The sequence below is a fragment of the Ambystoma mexicanum genome, chromosome 1p (assembly GCF_040938575.1).
Source record: "Ambystoma mexicanum isolate Mex_15411 chromosome 1p, UKY_AmexF1_1, whole genome shotgun sequence".
In the NCBI taxonomy this organism is placed as follows: Eukaryota; Metazoa; Chordata; class Amphibia; order Caudata; family Ambystomatidae; genus Ambystoma; species Ambystoma mexicanum.
Genome location: NC_090921.1, coordinates 1,040,739,509 through 1,040,765,797, shown reverse-complemented (window position 1 = coordinate 1,040,765,797; position 26,289 = coordinate 1,040,739,509). Strand labels below are relative to the sequence as shown.

At 47.3% G+C, this 26,289-nt stretch overlaps 1 protein-coding gene across 1 annotated transcript in view; it reads left to right on the top strand.

The window, feature by feature from the left end:
• LDHD (lactate dehydrogenase D) overlaps positions 1 to 26,289 on the top strand; it is a 320,897-nt gene that overhangs the window by 109,611 nt on the left and 184,997 nt on the right. Inside the window, exon 6 of the mRNA XM_069604235.1 lies at positions 20,616 to 20,815. Within this exon, the coding sequence (XP_069460336.1) occupies positions 20,616 to 20,815 (200 nt within the window). The remainder of the gene's footprint in view (positions 1 to 20,615; positions 20,816 to 26,289) is intronic.

The window sequence follows — 26,289 nt, the reverse complement described above, 5'->3', positions numbered from 1 at the left end:
ACATATAAAAAGAGACTGCTGGGACAGGTAGACATTCAATTCCATTTGCTGCGGAGCATGCTGACCGACGACTTCACATCCAGAAATCCAGACTTCAAATCCATCAATCTCCAGAACCTGTAGCAGAAATTAACTCCAGAATTTGTAGCAGAGAGGCCTGAATCCACCAGCTGAATCCTCTTCAGCAGGCCTCAAAACTAACCAAACTATTCAACAGCCGGGCGAGCTGTTTGAATTTTTGGCGAGAATTTTTGCAAGAACCTGTAGCAGTACCCAGAAAGCAGTGTTACATCCGGAATCCAGAGAGGCTAGGCCAGCAGAGCAGAGCTGACCCAGATCGCTGTGAGCAGAACCGGTGCCTGATTGACCCGCCGAGCAGACAGAACCGCAGCCGGACGTATTGACCAGATCCGTGACGAGGCCTAGTTCAAATTTATATTGTGAGTACCTAGCAGAACTGTGCAGAACCAATCTCTTCGTTAAAATAATCTAATCCAAACTATTTTAACCTAAGTAGAACTGCCTCCTAGAAATCGGGTCATCTGTCATTTTTAAAGCTGCACAACTGTCACCTGTCAATTCTGCAGCTGCAAGCTGTCACCTGTCATTTTGAGTTTACTTTAAATCCGAAAAACTACCTTTATTTAATCGTCCGTATCTCTGGAACCGTTTGGGCTAGGAACGAAATTTAAAAAAAGCTTAGAATCTAGGCTTTCCAACGAACCTAGACTTCCTACTCCCTATACTTTTCCCGTAATCGCGAGACATGCACTCGCGAAATTTACAGCGATTTGCGATTTGGCCCGATTTCTTCATCTGTAGAAATCAGCAGCTTTTTGCTTCTCTTTGCTAAAATTTGTTTGCAATCTGCTAATCGTTCATAGAGTATTGTTAAAGTGCATGTTGGAGAGCCTGAACTAATATAAAGTAGCCATCACCTACATTGAACCTCTAGAGGAAATTAAAAGCAATTTTAGCACCTTTTCACTTCCTTGCAAACCACATTAAAGTAATTTGCCTGTGTTTAAAACTCATCCCTGTTTTCCCTAAGCTTGCTGGGAGAACTGGAACTGTGTATTGCATTATAAAGTGTGATTTGTTGGGATTCTTGAAGACTGTGTGCTCTCCTTCCATGTCTGGTATTGCATAGGGGGGGGGGAGTGAATTGTCAAAAGAAAAAGTGATCATATTACCTTTTGCTAAAATCATAACAAGTTATTTCTGTACTGCATTTATTCCACTTTGCGTTTCCTTGAACCATATAAAGCATTCTTTCCTACCTTGTTCTTCTGTTCCTATTCATAGTTACCTCTTGCTGATTACTGCTCATATTCACAAGTGTAATATCCATTATCAATTTATTTATAGAAGTGTGATATATATATATATTGTTTAAATTTTCAAATAAACCTTTTAATTTGCAAAACAAACCTACTTCTTGGCTCAGTGGGGTCAGGGGGATTCTAAGAGGGGGGTGTTATACAAGGGTTGTCATCCAGAGTACTGAACTGGATATAAAAATACATCAATAAGGGTTTTCCTCAGCATCCCAGACTAGGCATTGACTTATCTGTAGTGTTGATTGAATATCGCTTACACATCAAGGAAATTCATTAGGTTTCTCATTCTCAAAACGGTTTTCTTAGTGGTGATTATGACAGCTAGGCCCGGGTGGAAATAGGTGCTATGTTGGTCAGTCGCCCTATCTTTGTGTATTTGCATACAGAATTGTTCTTTGCTTGGGGCCAGGTTTCATCGCTAATTTGGTTTCTGCCTTCCTAAGTGAGCATGAAATTAACCTCCTCCTTCAACGAAGGACTGAGCAAGACGCACATCTTTTGGGTGTGTTATGGGCATTTGTAATCCATCTTAAATGTTCTTTCTCCCTTTATTTTATTTTTAATTATTGGATATTTGTAAGGTGCCTATACAACAAATGGTGTTTCAAGGCGCCACAAGACAAAAAAAAGGTGGGGGGGGACAGCGGAGAAAGATACAATAACGATCCTATGAGGCCTTGTGACATTCAGATCGTTCAAGTGCAGAATAAGAAGTGAAAGGGAGAGGGGTTTGGGGGAAGTGCCTGTCTGCGCAAAAACGCACTGCTAAAATGGAAAGGGTGAAGAGGTGAGGTATAACTGCTAGGTGGAAGCCAGAGGGCAAGTGCAAGGGAATTCAGGTAAGTGCAGGGAAAGGGAAGTGGACAGGGAGGGGGGGATGTTCCTGGAACCCTGTAGTACTGAGGGAGCCAGGCAGCCAGTCACTGACGCAGAAGAAGGTGTTAGCAGAGGAGGGGGAGAGTGAAGGAGGAGGAGAAAAGGAGCATCTTGAGGAGCTTCCGTAACTTGAGGAGATCCAGCTCAAGCCCGAGAGGGGCAGGGAGACAATTTCAGAGGGAGGCTCCTGCAGAGGAGAGAGATCTACCCCGCTCTTTGCTTAAAGAAGCGTCTGATTTGCTGAGAGTTGGAACTAGCAGACTGAAGGGCTCTAACAGGGAGGTAATTAGGGAGAGAGAGTTGGATGTAGCGGGGACCCAGACCCCAGAAAGCCTTGTGGATGATGCAGAGGGTCTTGAATTTGATCCTAATAGCAACCGAAAGCCAGTGAAGAGAAAATAGGGCTGGAAAGATGCAGTCCCTGGGCTTGAGGCCAAGGATAGGTCTTGCGGTCCTATTCTGGATTAGTTGTAGGGGACGAAGGTAGGATAAAGGAAGAGGCTTTAACAGTAGTCAAGCCTAGAGAGGACCAGAGCTCTGGAGACATTGAGTTTCTGGGGGAAGGTGAGGAAAGGGAGAATACCTTTAAGGAGGTGCAGCTGATAGTGGGCCTTCTTGACAAGGTCCGCGATGTGAGGTGAGAAGGAGAGAGTAGAATCAGATATGACACCAAGGTTTCTTGCCTCACAGGCGGGTCAGGAGAGAGGACCTATAGAGGTTGGCCACAGGGAGGGAAGGAGGGAGCTGGGGTCCCAATGAAAAGGATTTTTGTCTTACTGACATTAAGGCAAAGATCATTGGCAGCACAGACCGGGATGAGAGAGGAGGAAGCTTGGAGAGTTGCATGCATAACCCTGGAAGTGAGTAGAGAAGAAAGGCATCAAGTGGGCCAAAGGGCAAAGGTAGATGTTGAAAAGCCATGGTGAGAGGATAGGGCATTGAGGGACACTGCAGGTGGAGAGTGTGATAGGGAAGAGAAAAGGGCCCAGTTGAACCTGGGAAGGTCGGTTGGAGAGGAAGGAGGTCAACCATTCCAGTGCCAGGCTCGTAATGCCAAGGGTGTCACAGACCTGATTTGTCTGGGTGGCATGATTGACTGTGTCGAAGGCAGAGGAGAGATCCAGGAGGATAAGAATGGATGGAGAGTCAGAGCCAAGATTAGAGAGCGAGTCATCACAGGTGTTCAGTAGAGCAGGTACCGTGCCTCTTGCTGCTCATAGAGACAGTCGACATATTCAGTGTGTTGGGTCAGTTAGATGATGACCCGCTTCTCCAGGAGTTTGCCCAGTAGGGGGTAAGGGAGATGGAGTGATAGTTAGCAGGGCAGGAGGAGTCAGCAGAGAGCTTTTTAAGGAGTGAATTCATAAGGAGTGCTTGAGGAGCAAAGGGAAGGAGCCAGTGGAGAAGGAGTGGTCACAGAAATCAGCCAGGGAAGGCATAAGGGAGGCAATTTTGTCCTTGATAGTTCTGGAGGAGCAGGGGGACACCTGTTGGGAGGAGACTTTCATAGAGAGGACTAGTCTAGAGACCTCATCCGGTGCAATGGGCGAGAAGGAGGAGAGAAGTAGGGAAGGGGAGAGGGGAGTCAGGGAGGCATGATGCCAGGGGAGGGAGGAGGATGGGGGTACAGGAGAGTGAGGACAGAATGTCCTGAGGTTTGGAAAGGAAGGTGGGATGCCAGAGAGGTACACTGGGTCAGGGAAGGCAGGGGAGATGTGGGGACTGCAGAATGATTGGCGAGTTCCTTGCAGATTTTAAACAGTTTGCCAGAGCTATTAGAGGCCCAGGAGATGCAGGCTTGGATGCGAGTCCTCTTCATCAAGCGAGTTTGTCAGAGGAGGTGTCTGATGCCCGCCACTTATGCTCAGCCACTCTGCACTTGCGTTTCAGAGAGGCTAGGTCGGAGTCATACCAAGTGTTGCGTTTAGAGGCAGGCTTCATTCAGATCCTCATAACAGGGGCAAGGATATTGAGGGTGTTGGTGATAGAAAGGTGAAGATTTGCAAGGGAAGAGTCAGTGTGGGAGTCTGTGGCAGGAGTGGGTGGGGGAATGTAAGTAGCAGAAAGGCAGCAACTGGCACTTGCTTCATCAGTCAAATGATGGAGAAGGAGACAGGTAGTGCATGCAGAGGCTTAGCAGGGGGACCTAAGAGATCCAGATGAGAAGACAGGAGGGAATGGTCTGACCAGGAGAGCGGTGTAGTGAGAAGGTTGGATAGGAATGTTAGAAGAAAGATGAGAGCATACAAGATATGTCTGACAGAGTGTGTTGGACCGGAGGGATGAATGGTGAGGGAAAGAGTGTGTCGCAGAGACTGCGGAAGGGAGAGTTGAGGTGGATATTGAAGTCACCGAAGAGGAGGAGTTTGGAGGAAGACGCAAAAAGTGAAGAAGCGAAGAGGTGAGAGCAGACCAGACCGAGAGGAAGAGGGCAACCGGACAAGGCATGCTGCAGATGCTGGCGAGAGTCAGAGAAAGGGTTGGAGAGATGCCTAGCCTGCAGACGATGCATTCAAAGGAGGAGTAACACTGAGCAGGAATGATAGTAGCAGGGATTCAATCAGGGAAGATCAAGGCCACTCCACGTCCAGACCGGATCTTGTAACCCTAATGGAGGAGGGTGTCAAAAGCAGTGACAGAGCTGGCAGTGAACCACGTCTCAGGTAGAGCGAGAGCATTGAGGTTAAAGTCTTTGGGAAGGAGACCGATGTCAGAGGTGTGTTTGACGGCAGAGTGAGAGTTGAAGGTAGCTGGGTGTACATGGTTACCACCTCTGAGGTGTAGAAGGGGTAAGTGGGGTGGCCGCCGCAGGAGGGCAGGAGAAGGAAGGAAGTTAATGAGAGCTGGAAGACCCCTATCAAGAAGGAGGTTGGGCTGAGAGCACTGGGCCATGACAGTTCCATTGAGAAGGACATTAATGATGCACCTATAGGATGAGAAGCCCATCAAGAGTACTTCTTATCTGGTGCATCCATTAATGGGAGACAAGGCGAGAGGACAGCGAGCATATGTGGAGTCCACCGGGGAGGGAGCGACAAAGAGGATGTCGGTGACAGTCTGTCTGGAAGAAGCTTTGACGTAGGTGTAGGTGATGGGCAGGCCTGGATTGGAGACCAGGAGATCCTTTTTTAAATGTTTTCCTTCCAGGCGTCGAGAGGGAAGTAGGATAGGTGATAGAATAGTAGTTGGTGTAAATAGGTGAGATGGCGAGCACCATGGATGGAGGGAGAGAGCCGAGAGATGGAAAGAAAGAGGGGCGAGAGATGGACAGCTGCACAGAACACGACAAACTCTCCAGGTGGCCCAGCAGCAGACAGATCCTGATGATACAGGTGCAGACAATGTCATTCAGGACTCTTCGGGGCCGCCTAAGGCCGGTCAGGCCCTCCTTCCAATGGGACTGATGCAGCAGGCGCAGGCCTTATGATCTTAAGTTAATGATGCCTTCAGGTAGGTATAATTTCCACTCCGGTGAGGCTTCAAGGGAGGTGATAGAGTGATTTGAGTGTGATGTCCAGCTGCACAAAGTACATTTGGACCCCAGGCATTGAACTAGCATCTGCTGATGGTGTTGTCCCTTAACCATGATAATTATCTTGCTCTTATCACGCAACCAGCCTCTTTCATCAGTCACAGACCATCTTTCTGGTCTTCCCAGGCCATACTCTGGTCAGCTAGGCTGCACACTCTCCTCAGCAAGGAAGGGGATCTGTGCTCAGCAGTGTAATAACAGACAGGGCTTGGGATCCTTTTAATTGTGCTGTACGTAATGCGAGTACCAGCGAGTCACTATGTGCACTCATCCGAGTTGTGATCTGCTGGGGCTGTGAAACACAGTGCTCGGCTCAATAACACACACATAGCCTTCTGCAGAGGAATATCATCACACATAGCCTTCCTCAAAGCAATCAAAACCCTGTTGTTTGTCTGAACCTACCATTGCCTACGCCGCAGTAGACCAAATGCATAGTAATGTCCTGCCTGTAACACTGCTACGCCTCATGTAACTAAATTATCTGTAAGTATCCTATGTTGCTACCCATGTAACCCTAACTGTGTTATACCATATCTAACTACGTCTCATATAAGCAGCTTATGTACCATGTAACTAAGGCACACTCTTGTAACACTGTCTCAATGCCCCTGGGCTGCCAGTGCGCTTTATAAATGCAAAAACAAAACAAAAAAACACATTGCAATATGACTCACTGCGCAACATTTGCCAAGTGCCTTGAAACAGGCCTAGTGCTGTTCACTGTGCGTCAATCATATCTGGACTCTGACGGCTGGCGTGTCTGCAGAATCTAGCACCACCCACGTTCTCCTGCGCCAGGGAGAGCATTCATTGTTCCCTCTTCGCCTCTAACCGTTTGGTCTTGTTGCTGCACCGGAGAGCGGGTGCGTCGACTATGTTCCCTGCTTTTGCAGGGACTCTCCACTCTTCACAGGCCTCCTGGGGAGGCATGGTTCTAGTCCGCTCTGTCTCCTAAGGTGCATGGCTGACAGAGCGGCTCAGTCAGGCCTCTGCACAGGAGCTGCGGTCAGACCGGCTACTGCCTTCTGAATATCACTGCATCCTGACGTCCGTCTCAGCACGCCAGTCATAATTAAGGAATCACCGGAGGAATGGGGAAATAAGTGCGCCACCATCCACGTTAGCTCAGAGGCGACAGAAACTACCCTTTAGCGCCATGCCAGCCCCGCTCCTCTCTTCTTCTCTGTAGGCCGATCACACCAGCCTGCTGCCTGCCATCTTGGAAGTACACGCCCCTGAACTTGCCAAGCCGATCTGGGCCGAATCAGGCACTTCCTCTGTCGAATTGCCATCTGATTTGCACAATATGCTGTTCTATTGTTCCGAACTGCCTTTCTGTCAACATCAGGATCCCACACACCCTTTAGAGGATCAAAGAGCGAATCTGTGAAGAAATTAAGAAATGCAGTTCGATTTTTCAGAACTTTGGATTGGCAGGTCTGGTTCTAAACTTGTTTTACTCATTAGAAAGATTGATTTAAGCCAGTCATTACATTGGCTAATGTATTTCGGACTTAAACTTGCCTGGTAGGTCCCAAGTAGATGTATTTGGGGCATGTCCATCACATAGTGTCTCACTTCCGGTTATTGTTTTAGTGCTTCTACGTGACTGCCTACCATAACCTTTATCACTCACTACCGGTTGCATTTGGGTGAAGGAGAATTTGCTCATATTTGAAGCCAGATTGTTTCAGCAGCTCTGAAGGATTAAGTAGTTCATTAAAAATGTCAGCAAACGTGGCTCGGCAACAATTTGTGTATGGTGTTTGCTCCTTTGCATCAGAAAGGATTGGAGCATAAGCATATCCCTTGCACGTATCCTCAAGATAAGTATGGATTGGAAAGAGGATGTGCATGACGAGGTAAGGCCATGTTACTTACTGATCATTTTCATTACTCCTATTGTTCCTTCCCGTCCTTGCACAATCTGTTCTCCTGGCCCTGGGATAGGCTTCCACTTCAATTTCAATCTGGCTATGTAGATGGACACAATGCTGTCTGGGTAATGTTGGTCTTGTAGCCAATCCTTCTGAGGAGCAAGGGGGAAGATTTTGGTATTTGATCAAATTTAAGTATGGGGTGTATTATCAGGGTTGGATTCACCTCAACACAGATGAGGACAGGGAGGGGGAAGGAGAATCGGAGTAATGAAGACTACTGTTAAGCAATTCTGGTTTTGAAACCAAAGCTTTTACTGTCGATAAACGGAGCACCAGCATAAGATCACTGGAACCCAAACTTTAACAATGGTTCACCATTTCCTGAATCCAGATCAATGAAACCTTGGATTCTTCATCCTTCCCCCACGTAAATTAAGCTCAGATGTTATCTCCCTGAACTTGCAATACAGTATCCATCACCTTGCCTCCTATGTTAGTGGAGCCACATCTCCTCAACCCAGACCATTGGAGCTTATCCTTCTCACTCTGGACAGTGAGAGTGCTCACTTCTGTATCCAGCCTTTGCACTGTACATCAAAGAAGATTGTATTGCTGAAACAAGGCCCTTAGATCACCAGACACTAAATGTGAATAAAAAGGCATCTGAATAACAGCTTCTTATTCAGCTGGTGAAGTTGCCAAAATAAGCAACAAAACTGCACTTAATTGGACCCCCTGCCTTCTGAATACAGATCACTGAAGTGGCAGCTTCTCACTACGAAGCACTGCCGACAAGCCCTCCCACTCCAGGTCTTGGATGTCCTATCACATTAAAAAAAAACCACCTGCACACCACCTTCTCTAACCAGATCACTGGAGCCATATCGTCTGAACAACAGAGACAGCTCTTTACACTATGAAAGCTAGAGGGACCACCAGTATTCCCTCTAATTATTTTTCTCTGAGTGCAGGAGTGGTTGGCTTCTGTGCGCACATTATTTTCCATGTGCACAACTGACTAACAGGGTAAGTCATTTTGTGAGCATGAGTAGATGGTGAGCTATCTTCTCTGAAGAGAACTTGTAGGGGAATTTCCCCCTCCCCAACCTCTGCAATTCTTTACAAATCAGTGTAAAAGGTACATCTTACATCAGAGTCAGTTGTATATGTGATTATAAAGAGAGCTCATCAACCAGTCCAAGACTTTAATATCTGCCACAGTATGGCCAAAAAATACTCCTATGCACAGAAATGTATGTGCATGTCCAAAACAAAACATGTTATGCTCAGTATAAACAATAGTTTTAGCTGTGGCTATTAATTTGTTGACACTTCTCAGAGACAATGCAGAACATAGTTATGCCAGTGGAAAGAACAACACCCATATGTATTACAAAACACAAATATTGCTTTTCACAACTCTTGTGGCTGGCAAATAATTCAGACACAATATATTATTTGCCAGATGAAACAATGGTATATAAAAGGAGTCAATCAGAAAACATGCCAGTAAGAATAGAGAGTGCCCTGTTTGAGGCCAGGAGTCATTAGAGGCTGTCCAACAGTCTGGAGAAATGGAAAGCACCCAGGGCTGTTTGGGTCAGCCACCAAGTACTGCTTTAGTCAGCGAGTGCATGTGCCACTTTAATGAAAGAATTTGTGTGCAAGGAGAACTTCCCTGCCATAATGTGTGTCTGATTGATAATTGCACCAGAATAACTACACCACCGAGTATGATGATCAGAATGTCATTGCCACTGCTTACCATCAACATTACATTGTCATGTGAACAGAACAGTAATACTTCTTACTCAAAACCAGTTCTACAGAAAAGAGGCATACATACCACCCATTTCTACTACCTAAAAACAGGAAAATGTGCACAACAAAAAAATTAGTACAAATAAGCCCAACTAAAAATGGGAAACAATGAACAAATCAGACTGCCTACTTTGACCCACAAAGTTACACAGATATTTTCGAATCAGTGACCAGCAGAGCAGTACCATGGGAAGAAGCTCTAATAATCTTACTGAGAGATCTAGCGAGGAACTTTAAGGGGAAAGAACCTGTTTTAATAAGCCTTTTGGCAAAGATAATTACTTTTGTACTTCTAAAAGATCATTTGGTTCCAAGTAGGAACTGAAATTACTGGGCACATAATACAGCCTATAGTTGTTTTCCCCAGCCTTCCTTGCCCGAACCTAGATGAAAGTCAGTAAGATCCTCACTGAGGTTTTTTTTTTATGGAGCTGCTTTGAGGAAAATCACATACATTTGCCTTTTAGGTTGATAGCAGCAATGCTTCAAGGGTTGGAGTGCCGTCTCCTGTAACTAAGGTCCCCTCTTCTGCAAAGCACTGTTATCATTTAAAAAAGATGCACGAGGATGCTAGAGGCACTAAACACAGACAACAATAATTATACTGGAAAGCCCCTGGCAGCTGAACATAAAGGAACAGTTTTCTGGACGGTTACTAGAGTTTACTATAATTTAACACATATATACAATACATTTCCTTCACAGTACTGTCCTGCCCAAACAATGGACTCTGTTGCTGATGTGTTCTTCACACCCAAGGAGTGTTTTCATGTGCCCCTCCTCCATCACCCCAGATCCTGTGCTGGCCTCCAATACTAGGTGACAGAGCACCCTAATAAGTGAGGGAATATAGCAGTAAAACACTAGTGGGGATATTTGCATACTCACAATAATTTGAAAGCAAAAATATGCAAAGCCTCTCCATGATATTCCCTAAGATTGTTGGGTAGGATTATATGACTGCTCAGTGAAACCAGTTTTGTATAGCAGAAAATGACCATAGCTTTCGTTAAAGTCTATGCCCAATGGAACTCTGAAAATGCGGAAAGCATGACAGCTGTGTGAAAATCAATGTAGCTGTTTGAATATTCATTGCCATAATGCTATGTATGAGTAGTGGCAGGCATATTTCATATCCATAACCCCTTTTAGTCCTGGTAGATGATATTGCAATGTTGCTCTCCACTTATAGAGTAATACTAGCAATGCTAAAGTAGAACAGACCCATGTCACATGTCAAGCGGAATACAAGGAAAATGTAATATTGTGGAAACGCTATATTGATGATATTTTGATGATCTGGCAAGGCACAGAGATAGACTTTGACTAATATATTGTACATTAATGACTTTGGAATTAATCTAACGGGCAAGTCCATATATATATATATATATATATATATATATTGAACATGGTAAAAATGAAACAAAGATTTTTCAAAAACCCATTGACGTTAACTCCACGCTTCATGCTGGGAGTGTCCATTGAAAACCAACAATTGCCAATATCCAAGTGGGGGAGTTCTACAGAGCTCGCCGCAATTGTAGTGAGGATCGCACATATTCACAAGAATGTGTTTTGTTAACTGACAGATTTGTACGTATTTGTACGTAGGGGATACCAACCTTCCAGCATCAGACAGGCATGCAACAAAATTGAGCATAAGACCATGAGAAGTAGTGTGGATATCATCACTAAGTACACACGGGATTCCAGCACACTTTACAAAATTGTGGCCCCACACTGGGAGATAGTACGTATGGACACGAATATATTACCGTTCCTTAATGATAAACCCACGTTTATCTATACACAAGCACCCACACTTTGAAATTGGCTATGCCCGTCTTTTCTTGACACTAATCCAAAAAAGAGTGGCAGTGACTGGTTAAAATCCATCAAAGGATTTTTTAAGTGTGGGGCCTGCAGCATGTGTAGGTACGCACACTCAGATTATTCAGAATACACTACCAAAGAGGGATTTAAGACTGAGATCAGGGATTTTATCAATTGTCGTACACATTACGTTGTTTATGCCATTATTTGCATTTGTCAGAAAAACGATGTCGGTAGCACTATCAGGCAACTCAGGACTAGAATCGGGGAACACATCACAAGTTTCGATAAACAGGATCACAGTCTACCGTTGGCGCTACACTGGCAAGAATGCCATCAAATGGATGATGTTAAAGAACTTCCGATTTATTGGACTACTGAGAGCACAATTGGGCAATCGGGGAGGTGACCACAAACTAAAACTGAGACAAATGGAGGCGAAATGTATTTGCAACATGCGGTGTACAAAAATAGGGCTCAACGCGGACCATGAGATGAACGTGTTTCCATGAGTAATATGTTCGCAATGTATAAGAATTGTTAGCAATGCAGATACCACGAGCGACCTGTCAGCTCCATTTGATATACACACACCTCAAATAGGCTAATGCAACATATCGGGGCCATAGCTAGTGCGAGGCACTTGAACCTAGCCCTACATTGTGACATAAGACAGCTGGTTAGCTACGACCACCAATAGACTAGTCATCCATTCAGGATGTGATTTGGATTCGGTCTGGATACCAGCAATACATTATTTGGCTTTTTAAAGCTTTCAAATCCAATTAGGCGCACATTAATTGTAATGGATAAAACTGCTCAGATCATCAAGCACGGCCAACCAAGTATTCAAAACAAACTTGGTCTGCTTTTCACATGTAACCATGGGAACATCAAGCATTATGACCACTTAGAAGACTATTTCCTAGACAATAATTAATTCGTATGGGATACTGATAGGATACTGATGGCTTGTCATGAGACCCTATAACTTTGGATACTGCACACTTGATGCCGCTCTGCAGCACATTATTAATGGCATTAGCAGGCTAATAACATTGAATAATGACAAGATATGCCAAATGACTTCTTTAATCACACTATTATGCAGCTCTTAACACCTATACTCAATGAATAGAACACAGAGCATTGGTGATGCATATTTTAATGCTTTTTCCCAAATTTATTCATGGGATTTCCCTTATGTTGTGACTACTTGGCACACTTAACTAACGTAGGTATCAATATATTTACATCGATTACACAAGAGGTAATCTTTGCGGCCATAACCGAGCATTATGTACACAACACAGCGTGAATGACACACGCACTGCGCGTGACGTCATGCCATGCGCATGAAGTCACGCGCATTGTTTACAATATAAAAGGCTATGGAAAATGGCGCCGATGCGAGAACGTTTCGGGAGACACACGGGATCTACCCCGCTTTTAGAACATCGGCCCGGTAAGTTCCTAACATTCACTTTATTTGAGTTTTAGGTCTAGTAGAGACCATAAATCACTGGAATTTTCTTTCCGTGGTGAAACTGAGAGGCTGTGTTTAGGTGGCCCCAACAAGAGACACACTAATTAGGCACTTTGTTTTACACACATTTCTTTAGCTACTGGAACCAGAGTTATTATTGTGGAGAAACTTAATATATACTACTTGCATCTGCATCATATGAAGAATTATGTGAGAACACCATATGCGGATAACCATAGAAACTGAAGTATTAACTGAGAGCCAGAATTTCTGGTAAGCAATGTCATAAAAACAGTAGGACTCCCGATTATGACCATTCAATTATTGTTTAATGAGGACGCGCACACACAGAGGTCATAGCACAGCTTCTTTATTTCCCCAATCTCTAACCCGAACTGGCGCTACAGCGCGCCTTTCCCATAATCCCCTTCTCCCATCCCCTCCCGCCGTACTCTAGCTCCGCCCCCACAACGGTGGGGGCCTGCACTCCTTAACCCCTAAGTGTTCGGCAACATCACCCCCGAACAATATATCCAAACATCGAAGATTAACATTCTTCAACAAGTCTCATAGGTTTCCTTACAGTTCTCCGTGGCCTCTCCTCTTGGTCACCTGCATCTTGCGGTTCCGAGGTTCTCTCTTCTCTGCTTGTCCCTCCTGGGTCCCCTCCTGGTGGAAACCACAGGTCGTCCCATGGCTCTCGCGGCTCTGGAGAGGCCGATCGATATGGCGGCTCTGTTCCTTCTCGTCTGGAGTAGTGTCTGAATTGCTGACAGTTCCTGGTGACAGCTCTGCTGTCACCATAGTGCCTTTCACTGCGGTTACTCTCATGGGACTTGGAGCAAACCGCGGATCTGTCTTTCTGGGCGTTGGTTGTTGGACGAGTACTTCGTCTCCAATGTGGAAGTCTTGCATCACTGCGTGACGGCGGGCGTCTGTCTCTCGTCTCGCTCTCTCCTTGACCTCTGCATCCCTTCGGAGCACATCCATGTCAAGCGGCTCCTCGTCAGATGGGTTGTACGGTATGCGGGTTCGTACTTTGTAGCGAAATATGAGTTCAGCAGGTGTCTTATTGGTGGCTTCGTGAGGGGTGTTTCTGTAGTCCCGTAGGAGTCGGCACAGCGCCTGGTGTGGGTCGACCGCTTCCACTCTTGCTCTCTGTCTCATTTTTTTGATTGATGCCATGAATCGTTCAGCCATTCCATTCGCTTGAGGGTGGCGAGGAGTTATTTTTGTATGTCCAAATCCTAGGTGCTCTGCCAGTGTTCTGAATTCATGGCCACTGAATGGGGGCCCGTTGTCGGATTTGACTATCTTGGGGATCCCCCACTCGCTGAATACTTCTTCTATCGCCGCCGCTACTTGGGGGAATGCGGTGGTGTTGACCGTTTTGACTATTGGGAAGCGTGAGTGTTCGTCTATTATGAGCAAGAGGTAGTCCCCCTCTTCCGTGGGTCCGTAGAAGTCCATGGCTACCCGTTCCCATGGCCGTTCGGGTATCTGTGTGTGTTGGAGCGGGGGTGGATGTTCCGCGGGGGCTGTGCACTGACAGGCGTGGCAGTTTTTTACCCATTCATCCACTGCCGCGTCCAGGAACGGGAACCAGACATGGCGCCTCAGCTGCCTCTTAGTGTTTTCTGCTCCTCTATGGCCCTCATGGGCTGTGCTTACCACTTCATTCCTGAGCGTGGCGGGGATGACTATTTTGCACCCTCTGAGGAGGATGTCGTTGTCCTTGACGGCCAATTCGCTGTGTACCCTGGCCAGTCTTTCAATTTCTTGTTTGCACGCTCCTGGGTGTGCCAGCGTCGCTCTATGATGGTCTCTCCATTTGCTGGACAATGTGAGACTGATTGCAAGCGCCATGGTGGGGTCAGCAGCGGATGCAGCAGCCACTCTCTCCAGGGACAGCGCCGGTGGTAGCGAGTTCGACGCTATGTACTGTACATAGGCAATGTCTCCCTCTCGGGTCAGTGGGGCCCCCACTGGGTGACGTGACAGGTAGTCAGCGGGGTTAAGGTCACCCCCGGGACGATGCACGATGTCGTAGTCATATTCCTGTAAGCGGATTCCCCACCGCTCAATTCTCGGAGGCATCTTGGTGTGTGGGTTGCCAAACAATGAGAGCAAAGCTTGGTGGTCGGTTATTAGGGTAAACTTCTTCCCAATGATGAAGTCGTGGAAATGTTCACACGCCCAGACGGCAGCTAAGCTCTCTTTTTCCGCCTGGTAGTAAGCTAGTTCTGGGGTGGACAGGGCCCTGCTCGCGTATGCGACAACGTGCCTCGGGTGGACATCCGCCCCGCTGGTTTGGGCTAGGATGGCACCAAGGCCCACCGGGCTCGCATCCACCACTATTTCAGTGTGCCAGGCGGGATTGAAGTATGCCAGGCGGTGTGCTTCCATCAAAGCTCGCTTGATGTCGGAGAAAGCCTGGATGCATGCGGGGGTCTACTCAAATAGCGTGTCCTTCTGGAGGAGTTTCCTTAGGGGGTCGGTGAGGGACGCGTAGTGCGGTATGTACCGCGCACAGTAGCCAGCCATGCCGAGGAATGAACGGACGTCAGCAACCTGTCGCGGTTCTTCCAGGTTGGTGATGGTGTCAACCTTATCCGGATCCGGCAGCATTCCCTCGCTGGAGAAAATGTGTCCGAAAAATTTCAGCTTGGTCTTGCTGAAACGGCATTTTGCAATGTTGAGGGTGAGGCCCGCATCTTGGAGTGCTGCACATGTAGCGATCAGAGCCTTGTCGTGAGTCTCCTGTGATGATCCGAAAACGAGGATGTCGTCACTGTAGTTCAGTGTGCCTTTGATGGGTCTGATCACCTGTCGGATGGCCTCTTGGAATATTTCTGCGGCTGATGAGATGCCGAAATTTAGGCGTCTATATCTGTATAGGCCGTCATGGGTCGCGAATGTCGTGATGGGTCTGGATTCCGGGTGTAGCTCGAGCTGATGGTATCCTTGGTTGAGGTCGAGTTTGGAGAACATCTGGGCGTTGTTCAGTTGCACGATCATGTCCTCGATGCAAGGGCCCGGGTGCCTCTCGCGCTGAATGGCCGTATTTGCCACCCTCATGTCCACACACAAACGGATCTTTCCTCCCTCCTTTGGTACAATCACGAGCGGGGAAACCCATGGTGTCGGACCTGTGGCTGGTTCAATAATACCATCAGACAATAGTTGTTGGAGTGCGTCTGATACTGCCGTTTGCAGGTGGAAGCCTACTCTCCGGGGGTGTTGCGGTACCGGCCTCACCGACGTGTCGATGTGTAGTCGGATGGGAGGGGCCTTGAGTTTGCCCAGCCCCCTGCAGAGGTTGGGGAAGTCTCTAGTGATGTCGGCTTGCGTCAACAGGTTCCGTATCTGATGGCATGCGACGGTGCTGACGGCATCTCTTGTGTGCATGCTCTCAGAGGTTGCTGTGATGGAGTCTCCTGCCTTCACATGTATTTCAATTAGGCCCAAACGGGACGCTGTGTGATAACTGAGCAGGCATCGGCTTCTAGCAAGTGACCGGATGATGTGTATTGTAGTGACTACTTTCCGGCCATTCAGGAGAAGGCATTGTGTGAAGCATCCTACTGTCGGTAGGGGGGTGGTGGCGCCCCACTGAAATATTCTTGAGCGGGACAGTTGGAGTTCAGATGGGTTCGGTAGCATGGCATAGTCCTGTTCGCCCATGATGTTAACAGTGGCGCCTGAGTCAATCATGAACTGAAACTGTCTATTTCCCATTTTGATGGGGATTTTCGGGGCTTCACTGGCTTCTTCGGTGTCGAGAATGAGATTGACAAACTCATCATGGTCATATGAGTCATACGGTATGTCATATGCAGCTCCCTGCATCTCCTGGTAGAACGTTTCAGGCCCATATTCTTCTGGTGGGTGATCATATTCATCGGTGACATATCTGGTCCGATCCGTCTGCTCAGGCTGTGGTAGGTATCCCGGCATGTGGTATTCGTCAATGGCTCTGACGTATCGTCTCAGTCCTTGGCTCTGTTGGTAGGATCGGGGTTGAAAATGTCTAGGAGGTGGCGGACGGACGAAAGTCCTCGCTGGCGTTTGGGGTCTGACGGGAGGAAATGGTATGCCTTCCCTGCACACTGAGTGGAAATGACCCTCTCTCCCGCAGTTTGTGCATCGTTGCGACAGAGCGGGACAAGATCCCGCGTGCGGAAAAGACATTCCGCAGCGATAGCATTGTCTCTGAAATCGGGGTGTTTGGATGTTTTGAGTTCTGTATGGCTGAGGCACCCTATCGCCTGGACGAGATGGTTGTATGGTTGCGATGAGTTCTGCAGCGTCATGTTTGGGGTTGCTTGGGCTGGCCATGGATGTGGCCTGGGCATCGACCCTCTCATGTATGCGAGCGAGCTCACTCACTTCCTGGATGGAGAGGGGTTTCTTTAAGAGCTGTTTCTTGAGGGCAGGGGACAAGCAACCTTCAATTACTCTTAACCTTATGGCTTCTTCCAGAGAAAATGCGTCGAATTGACAATTTGCACCTTTTACTCTTAGACGGGTTATGAATTCGTCGACTGTTTCCTGTGGCATTTGAGTGCACTTGTTGAAAAGGTAGCGTTCATAGTCGCGATTGACTTCGATGATGAGGAGTTTGTCGAGGGCCTTTATTAGATCCTTGAAAGTGTTCTGTTCAGCTGCAGGAATAGTTTTGACCACAGTCTTTATCTCGCCCCCCACCAGATTAAGGAAGATGTCTCTGATGTTGGGGGAATTTCCATCCCCAGATCCCCTGACGTAATGCTGGAAATCTTCCATCCAGTCAGTCCATCTGGGACCTTTCGTTGCTTGTGGGGTCATGGTGAAAGGGGGCGGTACTCGCAATTGAATCGGCTGCACCGCGTGAGCCGGCGTAGGTGACCCCGGGTTGGACCCTGACGGGGAGGCTGGCGTGCTCATGGTGCCGGACACAATGTGTACCTGAATTCCTTGTGTGGGTAGGCCAGGCTCACCGGCCTCCGACGTGTTGGGGTGTCGCAGGAGATGTCCGCCCACGTGTGGAGTGCTGCTGTACCAGGGGCGAGTGCTGGGCCCGCAGGGTCCTTTGGTCCTTCAATGACCATCCAGGGGTGTGGAGTAGAGAAAATGTCCAGATGTGGGAGGAGGAGAACTTGGGGGCCTTCAGGGCGTGATGCTGCGAGGAGGAAGAGGGCTTCCGCCCATGTGGGACACCAGGATGGGAGTGGAGGAGGAGGAGGAGGCCCGGGGCCTTCAGAGCGCATAAAATTGGCGGACTGCCAATGTGGACGTGGAGTGCGCGCTCGAGGAGGCCCAGGGCAATCAGGGCGCGAAAATTTGGCGGACAGCCAAAACGGACGTGCGCGCTCACGGCGCGGTGAAACTGGCGGAAATCAGGAGGAGCGGCGGGCCGCCGCGGAGGACTCACGAAGAGCCAAAGGAGGAGCGGCGGATTGCCGTGAAGGACTCCGTGTGCGCTCAGGGAGAAAACCTCGTCGCCAGTGTTTAATGAGGACGCGCACACACAGAGGTCATAGCACAGCTTCTTTATTTCCCCAATCTCTAACCAGAACTGGCGCTACAGCGCGCCTTTCCCATAATCCCCTTCTCCCATCCCCTCCGCCGTACTCTAGCTCCGCCCCCACAACGGTGGGGGCCTGCACTCCTTAACCCCTAAGTGTTCGGCAACAATTATTAAGTCCTTTTACCAAATTATATGAACCAATCTAATACGAATAAACGTTTATATCATGAGTCCGATTCTGCCATGTGTTTCTGTCAGGCTTTGGATTCACCCACAGCTATCTATCTAATCAGGCATTCGCCTTTCATGCTACTAAGAAGAGTCACTTAAGAAATCTGTATCAAGACCTTTGGACATAAGAGGCAATACTCACACCTCGGCAAAGACCGTCATGAATCAAAAGCTGATTTAACCATTGCACAGACTTAATTGTTAGGAATCGACTGAAGCTAAGCCTTCGCAGCAATTCACTGCAGACATATTAAACTCTAATAGACTTAATAGCAAATTAATGTTACTTGTAATTTATTTTCAATGTGTTCAGATTCACACAGAAGCAGTTGGTGAGTTGCCTGCACGTAACTCACCATTAGCTCACTTCTCTAACTACCCACAAGGGTGTAAGTTTATATTATTTTAGCGAAATAGATTTAACCCCTTAGGCCATGGAACACATGGGGTTGCACATCACGCTCCGTATTAGGACATGTTTGGCAGCACAAAGCACATTTCTACTAACTCCGACACCTGGGACTAGCAGGTCGCTCATGGTCAATGGGCTAAGCATTAATTGATTATTAATACAGCAATGGTGAACAAATCGGGTTCTGGGAATCTTACCAGTATATGTACATGAAACAACTTTGTAGCATAACTGACAGAAGGTTTCTGTTCTGTGTTTTTGATCCTACTTACCTCCGACTCTGCGGAAATGCTGTGATGGGTATGTATTGATATTCATTGCAATAACAAATTAATGTAACAATGTAACTGTTATTCATGAACATTAATGTTATAATTTCTGTATAATTTCGCAACTATACATGTAATGAACACTTTTCAGCCTTGAGGACGAATGCATTGGTCGAAACACGTGTTGGCTGTATTAGACCACTGCAATTAAAAGCATGTTGTAACAACACACTGGAAACTTTGTTGAACATTACAGTATTGAGACACCATGTACCTATGCACTAATTCAGGGTCACAGCGCCGTTTGACCGCAACCACCCATTTTGCATTGCTAAAGTAGAAGAGGCTGAGCCTATTCGCCTACTCAAATTCCTTAGAGGGCAAATTAATATTGGAGTTTTATAATGTGGTAACTTTCATGGGTACCACTTCAAAGCGCCTCTGTGAGATTTGTACACAGAGTAGGAATCCTGGTGTGAGGTTGCTAAGGCACCATTGGCTATGGAAATTCTGGTTTCAACGTTATTCATATTACAACCAACATAAAAGTACTGTTTGGGTCTTTTTTAGTTCTTGGGAAGGTGGGAATTGTTTGCTAAAACTGTTCTGAGCGGCACCCAAAGGCAAGCTGGGCAAGCTCCCACTTGCACAGTTTAGGAGGAACATTGGCGCACCACCAATTAAAGCAAGTCCAATGGAGCTCTGTCAGTTTAATGTAGAATTTGCATTTGTATATTGCTGAAAACACAGCATGTCAGGCTTAAGGTGTTGAATCTGAGATGTCGGTTTCAATTCTGAGCTCATCGTCAGCCAGGGACATGACAATACACCTGTGGCACAGATGCACAAACCAGGGCTATCGGACCCAGCATCTGGAGCACAGAGCCGCTTAAAAGAATTAAAATATTCATTACAATGGGTGTTTTTGCATGCGTTATAATCCCATATAAAGAAAGAAAACAATCTACCAGGGACAGATGGATTAGAGCACTCTACTACAGTGGACGTGCTACATTAAGTGTTCCAGGCAAAGTGCAATTTCTTCTCCTTTTCGTTTACAAAGGTCCAGAATTTGTGTTAAGACCAAAATGAAATCCCATTGTGCAACTGGTGGCATCACAGGCAGCTGCATATGACTGCATTATTGTAGCAGTGGACCTGTGTACCGAACCGAATGCACAACATATCAGGCTGGGTTTTTAATGAACCGTGACCTTTGCATTTCCCTGTTAGAATTTGAATAAAAGAGGTCGTTGTAACAGGTTGCATAATGTCACACAACTACCTATAAATACACTAAGCAGACTATAAGATTGATGCGCTCACGAAGATGTAATTAATCCATCTTTTTCTTTCCCTCGTTTGGACCACAAAACCTGTTTTGTGCCCTCTAAATTATCTCCTGCTCTCACCCATGCAGGAAGTCAGCTGCCGGATACAACCTGACCAGTTTGTTCGTGGGCTCTGAGGGCACCCTGGGCCTCATCACCAAGGCTACTCTACGGCTGTATGGGATCCCAGAGGCAGTGGTGTCTGCTGTTTGTGCTTTCCCCAGTGTGCAAGCGGCGGTGGACAGTACAGTGCAGATCCTGCAGTGTGGCATACCCATTGCCCGCATCGGTAAGATGGGGAGCAGTGTGGTAGCAAAGTATATCACACAGGCACTCCCCACACAAGTTGGGGTGCACTTTATACTGAAAAGCTGGAAACATTGTGATAGACCTTTGATTCATTCACCATGCCATCATATACGATTTTGTGCCCCAGAAGAAAAATAACAGTGAGGAGTGAGTGAATGAATGAGTGACTTAGTATGTGTGCAACAACACCACAACTTGGATCACCTCTGGCTCTGGGTTGAAGTGACTGGACCACCTTTATAGTATCAAATGTGATGCTTCTAAGGGCTGCCAATGTCAGGTATACAGCTCTGGGGTTAGTCTGTTTTCGCTCATGGTGATCTGTCTGTGAGAAAGTGTTCGTGTCGGGAAAGGTGTGGGGGGGTTGAGTTCCTAAGTATTCTACCTGGTAGGATGATGTCACGCTCGGCGACCGCGGCCGCGGCCGCGATCGCTGGTGCTTATGGAGACGCTGGCGCTGGAGCGGCCATTGACATGGCCGCTACGCTGCCGCACGTTCTCCGGCAGCGTTCTAGCGTTCGGACGTCTTTCCAACGGCGCACTTTATCAGGAGCGCCAACCCGGAAGTCCGCGCGTTGCAACCCTTTCGCGTTAGGCTTCCGGGTTAGTACGCTCCTGTCTCTGTCCTCCGTGTTCCACTTACCTCTCCCCGATTATCCCTTAGTCTTGGCTCTTCTCTACTAGCCTTGGCTTTGCTCTGCTTGCAGCCTAGTACTTCTCCTCGTGGTATTCAACTCCCTCTCCTTCCCTTACCCTCTTAATCCTCCAAGCTTCTCTTCTTTCCTTGTATTCCGCTTCAGTTTGTCCTCAGCCATTCCACTGGTCTTCCCTTCCTGGTCGGATGGTCTTGGCCTGCATATCATTTCAATCCGGTATCCAGCCTGCGTACTCCATCAAAAGGGGGTTTTTTATGCCGGTTGGCTTTTTCCCAGGCATTGGTCTGCCCCGGTTCGGGGGCCCCCCTTAGGCCCCGAGTCAGAGGGGCAGGGTGGCTTCCTCTCGAGGCAGACCCCATCTGCTTTCCAGAGAAGAAGCTTTGAGAAGGAGGAGATTTGGACTCCAGACTAAAGAAGAGTCAGCAGGTGAGCAGGAGGGCATAAGGGACACCGTGGTTGGAAAGGAATCCGTTAAGTCAGGGAGCAATTCTGACAGTTTGCAACGCCAAAGAAGCAATATGGCCTCCCCTGAGCAGATCCAAGAATTAGTGGCCGCGGTCCAGGCCATGAATGTGGAATTGCAGAATGTTAAAGCCGATAATGCAGTTCTGCGGCAGATGATCTCCAATCGAGAAGCTAGAGATTCCGACCTACCTCCTATGTCGTTATCCACAGGCAAATTCGATGGTACCCCCAAACGCTTAAAAGAATTCTTGGAAGCATGTTCCGTTTACTTTGCATTCCGACCGCTGATGTTTTCCAATGACCAGGCCAAGGTGGGGTACATGATATCTAACATGAGCGGAAATGCCTTGGCTTGGGCCACCCCCTTTGTGACCAACAATAACCCTATTATTAGAGATTATGGGGGTTTTCTGGCCTTATTGCGTCAGGCCTTTGAACAACCTGAAGTAACCCAAGTAGCTGCAGAGGAACTTTTGGATGTACAGCAGGGCCCCCAGGATCTGTTGACTTACATCTCCACCTTTAAACGTTTGGCCTCGGACGCTGGATGGCCAGAAAGGGCCCAATATACTATTTTCCGTCGTGGATTGAAGGAGGAGATAAAGGATGAGCTGGCCAGAATAGCCCGTCCTACTACTTTGTCAGACTTATTCTCAATAGTAACACAGATCGACTACCGCCTTAGTGAACGCAAGGCAGAGAAGAAGAAGCAGAAGGGGTATCACAACCCTCCATCCAATGCCTACCCTATGCCCTCACTGTCTCATTCCAGTAATAAGGAGGAACCCATGCAAGTTGGTTCCGCTCGGTCCCCGTTAACCTCCGAAGAAAGAAGACGTCGGAGAGATGCAGGTCTCTGCATGTACTGTGGATCCGGCTCACACTTGCTTCGAAATTGTACGGAAGTACCTCCTAGACGCTCGGGAAACGAACGACCTCGGAACTGAAGGGGACAAGTAACCGAGGTCCGACAACCAGTCCCTATGTTACAGTGACAGTAGCATCTCAGTCATCCACCATGGACTCTCGCCTCATGGCAATATCCATCCGTTTGGAAACCCCAACAAAGGTCTTCACCACTACGGCGCTTTTGGATTGTGGAGCCGCAGGAATGTTCATGGACACTGAGTGGGCACACGAGCATGGTCTCCCACTACAAAAACTGGATGAAGTCCAGAAAGTTGAAGGAGTGGATGGTTCTCCCCTGTCGTCGGGGCCCATCACCCATTCCACTATCTCCTTGAAGATGTGCATTCTTCAGCATACCGAACAGATCCAATTTGATCTAATTCGAGCAGCCCATTTTCCGGTTATCCTGGGTATTCCGTGGTTAAGGAGACACAACCCGCTCATCGACTGGACCCAAAATACCCTGGCTTTCACCTCCTCTTCTTGTAAGCAAAACTGTCTACTCCATGCCTCCGAAGAATTGGTACAGGTATTCACTCCTCAACAAGAAGGAGTACATGAAGTTCGTAAGATACCTTCGGAATTGGCCGAGTTCCAAGCTGTCTTCAGAGATAATCCGATTTTGGATCTCCCACCTCATCGCCCAGAAGACTGTGCCATTGAGCTGGTAGAGAACGCTTTAGTTCCATTTAGTCGGATGTTTTCCTTATCTCTGTTAGAGAAGAAGGCGCTCAGAAAGTACTTGGACTCTCATCTGACTAACGGTCTCATTCGTCCCTCTAAGTCACCGGCTGGAGCCTCACTTTTCTTCATACCAAAGAAAGATTCCTCAGAGTTAAGGCCCTGTATCGACTATAGAGGTCTTAATAAGGTCACGGTACGCGACCGATATCCAATGCCTTTAATAGCAGACATACTGGAAGCTGTACAAGGGTCAACCATCTTCTCAAAACTGGATCTCCGGAGTGCTTACCACCTTCTCCGGATAAGAGACGGTGATGAATGGAAGACTGCCTTTCGGACACCCTTTGGCCTTTTCGAATATCGGGTGATGCCATTTGGTTTGGTTAATGCTCCAGCCATATTCCAGCGTTTTATGGATCGCTTATTTTCTGATCTACTATTCCTCAATGTCATTGTCTACTTAGATGGCATCTTGGTTTTCTCAAAATCCTTCTCGGAACATACCTCCCATCTTCAGACAGTGTTTCATCGTCTACAGATCCAACATCTATTAATCAAACCGGAAAAGTGCCTTTTCTACGCATCCTCTGTTCCTTATTTGGGATATGTCTTATCTCTGAAAGGCATAACCATGGATCCCAGAAAAGTGTCTTGCATTCTAAGTTGGCCAGCACCCACGTCGTTGAAGGAGGTCCAACGATTCTTGGGATTAGCCAACTTCTATAGGAAGTTTATAGGACATTTTTCGCAAATAGTACTGCCCATTACTTCATTGCTCAAGAAGGATGCCAAGCCTTTCCAATGGTCAGAAACGGCCAACCATGCCTTTATGGACTTAAAGAAGAGATTCTGTTCCGCACCTATTCTGGCACAACCTGATCAGCATCAGCCCTTTATAGTAGAGGCGGATGCTTCCGCAAGCGCCTTGGGAGCGGTACTTCTTCAACTCAAGGACGGACTGGAACACCCTATTGCATATCTTTCTAAGACTCTATCCGCGAGTCAACTGAACTACTCCGTAATTGAAAAGGAACTTCTAGCTCTCAAGGTGGCCTGCGAAGAGTGGAGACATCTACTTCAAGGCGGTTCACATCCTTTCACTCTACGTACAGATCATAAGAATTTAAAAATTCTTCGAAACATGGAATGTGTAAACTCCAGACAGGTTCGCTGGGCACATTTCTTCAGCCAATATGACTTTTCTATTTCCTATATTCCAGGCACTCAGAACAGCGTGGCGGACGCTCTATCGAGGTGTCAGTCCTCCGATTATCACTCTTCGTCTTCTGGTCAGAAGATGTTTTTTCGGAACAGAATAGTGGGAATAGTCTCGTCATTTCTTCAAGAAGTTAAGACCGCTACTCATCCCGATTTGGCAACCTCGGTGCCGGGCGTCTTACATCCTCAACTTCGTTGGTCTGAAGGACTTTTACTGGTGGGGCAACGGTTGTACATACCTTATAAACCCCTACAATTGAAGATTCTGGAATGGGGTCACGACCATGTTACAGCCGGTCATAGAGGGGTCAAAGGTACATTGGAATTAATCTGTCGCTCCTTCTTTTGGCCTTCTCTTTCTCACGACGTGAAACAACACTGTAAGTCGTGTATGATCTGCGCCCAAAACAAGAACCCCACTCATAAGCCTTATGGGTTGTTGATGCAACCAGTATTACCAAGCCAACCATGGTCTCAAATATCCACAGACTTTATAGTGGACCTGCCCCGATCCCAGGGGCTGACATGTCTCATGGTAACCGTTGATTCATTCACTAAGCTGGCCCACTTCTCGGCACTTAAAGGAGTACCATCCGCTACAGAAATGGCAGAAGTATTCCTTAGGGACATATTCAGAATCCACGGACTTCCGGATAAAATTATTTCTGATCGGGGCTCTCAATATACCTCTCGATTTTGGGGAGCATTATGTCAACGGTTGGGTATCGAGAGAGCCTTGTCATCCGGTTTCCATCCTCAGACGAATGGTCAGACAGAACGCCTCAATGCATCCCTGGAACAATACCTTCGATGTTATGTCAACAAGAATCAAGACAATTGGGTAAGCCTTCTACCCACCGCCGAATTCGCGTATAACAACGCTGTACATTCGGCAACTGGACTCAGCCCTTTCTTTTGTTCTTATGGCTTTCACCCGAGAAGCATACTACCAGTCTTCTCTTCTCCCTCTAATATACCCACCATCGAATCCTCATTGGATCAACTAACTACAGCTCACTCTACCGCCCAACGAAGTCTGGTATCCGCCAGACGCCGGTATAAGGAAGTGTCTGATCGAGCTCGTTTACCGGGTCCTGATTGGAAGGAAGGAGAGCGAGTCTGGTTGTCCACCAGATATTTGCCTAAGTGGGTCCACCCAACCAAACTTACACCCCGGTTTATCGGACCTTTCAAGATACTCAAGAAGATTAACCCAGTGGCTTATCGACTACAACTCCCCAAGTCCATGTCTCGGATTCACCCAGTCTTTCACTCCTCTCTCTTCCGTCTAGTGGACCCAAACACTCCTGTTAAAAGGACCACTAGACTTATGTGCAATCCACAGTCTATCCCTGAAGAATATGAAGTGTCTGACATATTAGATTCCAGATATCGCAGAGGCAGATTGGAATACCTTGTGTCGTGGAAGAACTACCCTAGTTCAGAGAATTCTTGGGAACCCTGGTCATATGTTCATGCTCCTAGACTGTTAAAAAGTTTTCACCGAACTCATCCGGGGAAG